The sequence below is a fragment of the Buceros rhinoceros genome, unplaced genomic scaffold (assembly GCF_000710305.1).
Source record: "Buceros rhinoceros silvestris isolate BGI_N320 unplaced genomic scaffold, ASM71030v1 scaffold7176, whole genome shotgun sequence".
NCBI lineage: Eukaryota > Metazoa > Chordata > Aves > Bucerotiformes > Bucerotidae > Buceros > Buceros rhinoceros.
This window is the reverse complement of record NW_010416912.1, coordinates 32,450-35,525: the sequence shown is the minus strand read 5'-3', so window position 1 is coordinate 35,525 and position 3,076 is coordinate 32,450. Positions and strand designations below refer to the sequence as shown.

The 3,076-nt window shown below is 45.9% G+C and overlaps 1 protein-coding gene across 1 annotated transcript in view; it reads right to left on the bottom strand.

Moving 5' to 3' along the window:
* RAPGEF6 (Rap guanine nucleotide exchange factor (GEF) 6) overlaps window positions 1-3,076 on the bottom strand; it is a gene marked incomplete at its 5' end in the record, with an annotated part of 43,873 nt that overhangs the window by 25,920 nt on the left and 14,877 nt on the right. The window contains 3 exons of the mRNA XM_010137984.1: window positions 1,696-1,710; window positions 2,580-2,737; window positions 3,046-3,076. Coding sequence (XP_010136286.1) covers window positions 1,696-1,710; window positions 2,580-2,737; window positions 3,046-3,076 — 204 coding nt within the window. The remainder of the gene's footprint in view (window positions 1-1,695; window positions 1,711-2,579; window positions 2,738-3,045) is intronic.

The window sequence follows — 3,076 nt, the reverse complement described above, 5'->3', positions numbered from 1 at the left end:
AATAAATATCTCCAGAAAAACACGTTTAACCTACAGCTTGATGATTGGAAGTCATTCGCTTCATTGGTTATTACAGAAGGCTTGATTTTCAAAACAAAACTGACTGGAAAAATGAAAATGTCACGAGTCAGCGTGCACACTAATTTAAAACTCAGGGAAGAAGGAGTCTTCCCCTCCCTAAGCTCTGAAGACTAAAACCTCACAAGTTTTCTGCAGACCTGAGGAGGTGGGAGGCTCTCGCTGAGCCCTCAGCACCCCCCTCGGAGGCAGATGTGCCATTAACCCCCGCATCAGGGACTGACAGCGAGAGAAGTGAAGGGCTGTTATTACAGCAACAGCCTCCAAAGCCCTTCTCTTCTCTCGCTGCGCTTTGAGCAGCCCTTAATGGCTTCAGTGGTGAGGACCAAACCTGTGGAAGGAGCTATGTGACCGGCCACCGTCCCTCTGCCTGAGGGGCTCCATCCTGCCGGGCTGGGCAGCGAGCTCCTTCCAGCAGCAGCTCTCCAAGCACTGCATTGTACGTGCTGCTTATCCCATCGCCTACACGCGGACTTTCCTCTGTTAAAACCCACTGAAGAAATTAATATCTCCTTTAAATGGGGGTCACTTTGTCTTGCGTCAGGACTCAATGGTGTTATGGGGGCAAGTAGCAGGAATTTCAGGGCAAAAAGTAAGCAGCTAACTTATGATCCAGCATCAGAACTTCTACTCATTAGAAAAAAGAAAGCCTCAACATGTAAATAAATTGAAACAGGGGAGGAAACAGGCTGCTAAAAAAAAAAAATCTGATTGAAACTAATTCCTCTAACAGTTTCATTATTACAGTTATCACACTACCAGAATGGTCTAGTTAATAGCTGTGGACTAGTTGAATTTTAAAAGCTCCATGTGTTCATGAATGGGGACAATAAAAGCAAAAAGTAATTATTATGTATTCATTTCAGAATTGAAGTGGTGAAAACGACACTTCGAACCATTTGGCAAATGCCTGCACTCATAAAATCGTAAATCAAGAGAAGAGGCAAGCATCTTTCCCTTGGTGTCAACATACCTAAAAACCAGAACACACTCAGGGTATAAAATCAAAAACAGAAATGTCATTTGGGGTGGGGGAAAAAGAAGAGAAAAATAAGATTCACCATGCAACCAAAACTTAGTGCAACTTGTGACAGGGGAGGGAAGCATGTTACAAGCATGTGTCTGCCTTCGTGGTCTCTGCTATCAGCAGGTAAACATCAACAAAAATTATTTTCTGATACGTTATTCATCCTGTGTTGACAATACAAACCAGGTTTGAGTTTGCATGCACACAATCTTAGTTGTACGGAGTCCAACACAAGAATAAACTAAAGCTCAAACTACATTATCATCTAAATCTTCCATTTCTGCAGAAGGGATGTAAGTAACTTCATTCCTTCCCAGCAAGGTCACCGAGAAGCGAAGCCACCGGCCAAAGGTCATTGCCGTGTTGGTAGCAGAAATGGGAATAAACCGCAGGGCTCAGCCTCAGCACCGCACAGTGCCCGTGAAGAGAGCCGATGGGTCTTCTTTGTTTAATGGAAGGTGACAGGGCACAGGACTCTCCAGTGCCCTGGCAGCAATGACTAGGTCAGTGCAGCGCACGGAAGGGTTAAGGAGAGCAGGCAAGCCATGCACTGTTAAGGTCTACAGGATGCTACACGCCAGGATACTTACAGTAAAACCCAACAGCTGCGGGCAGGAAAAAGAGAAAAACATTGTGTCAACACCCAAGCAAGATTCAGACGTTCACAAAACTTCGCCAGTGTGTGCAGTGCCCGGTCAGAACGGGCTTCTCAGCGTGTTTGGGATAGGGAACTTAACGTCAAGGTAGGAAGGACTAGTCATCACCACTGCGTATTACAGAGTGAAGATTCTTAGTGAACACGTGGGTAACCCTCAGGCAGACAGCAAGAACCTGGATTTGCACCAAAAAGGGAACTTATTTGCTATGGATATTTATGTGCTTGATAGACCTGTGAGTATACGTCCTTTTTAAAGGGGACATCTGCACGTTTACACCCACAGAAGTCACAGCCACGAGCACTTTACGGAATGTGTAATTATACACAAGACTTACACTTGAAACAGGGCAACATGATTCTGACTTACCACGTTTGCAGGCAGCTGCAAATAACACCAACTGCCTCCTGCAGCCACCACAGAAACGTATTCCTGCAGTAACAGCACTGACAGCAGAGGCTGCACGTCCCAAAACATTTTCCACATACGGCTGGGTATATGTATCGTTTGCACAGCATTAAACACTAATATCACTCTGTGATATGTCAAGTTGCACCAGGGGAAATTTAGGAAAATAGGATATTAGGAAAAATTTCTTTACAGAAAGGGTTGTGACACACTGACCCAGGCTGCCCAGGGCAGTGGTGGAGTCCCCATCCCTGGAGGGGTTTCCCAGCCGTGTGGAGGTGCTGCTGAGGGACAGGGGTCAGCGGGGACCTGGCAGTGCTGGGGAATGGGGGACTGGAGGAGCTGAAAGAGCTTTTCAAACCAAAATGTGATTCATCTTGTAAATCAAGCTAATGCTGCTCCAGTTTTACCTGAGGGGTTCGAGAAATCCATAATGCTGGTTGTAGGCTGCAACAGGTCAGGGCTGCTGGAGGAGAGCGTTCCCGGGATGGGCATGATGGCCAGGCTGTGCCTGCACTGCCGCGTGCCCACGATGCTGTCGTCCTGCGACTGGCTCACGCTACCGTCACTGCAAAACAACCTGGTTTCAATTCTGTGCATTAAGCTCTTCATATTCATCTTGGAGTGAACAAAACTAAGGAAAACAATGGCTCTCAGATGTTTCAATGACGTGGTAATTAGGGCTCTCAAAACAAGGGCAGAGGAAAAGCACATTTGAAAGTGTTCACTGGGAGAGAAAAGGTGGTTTGGTCTTGTTCTGTATTTGCTGCAATTTTCAAAAACATAAGCACCATGGACATAAAGACCCCAATCAGTGAGCAACTAAAATATCTCCATAAGGAACTATCACTTTTTGATCAGAAGAGTCTGACAAACCTGAACAGTTTTGGAGGCAAAATGCTGAACC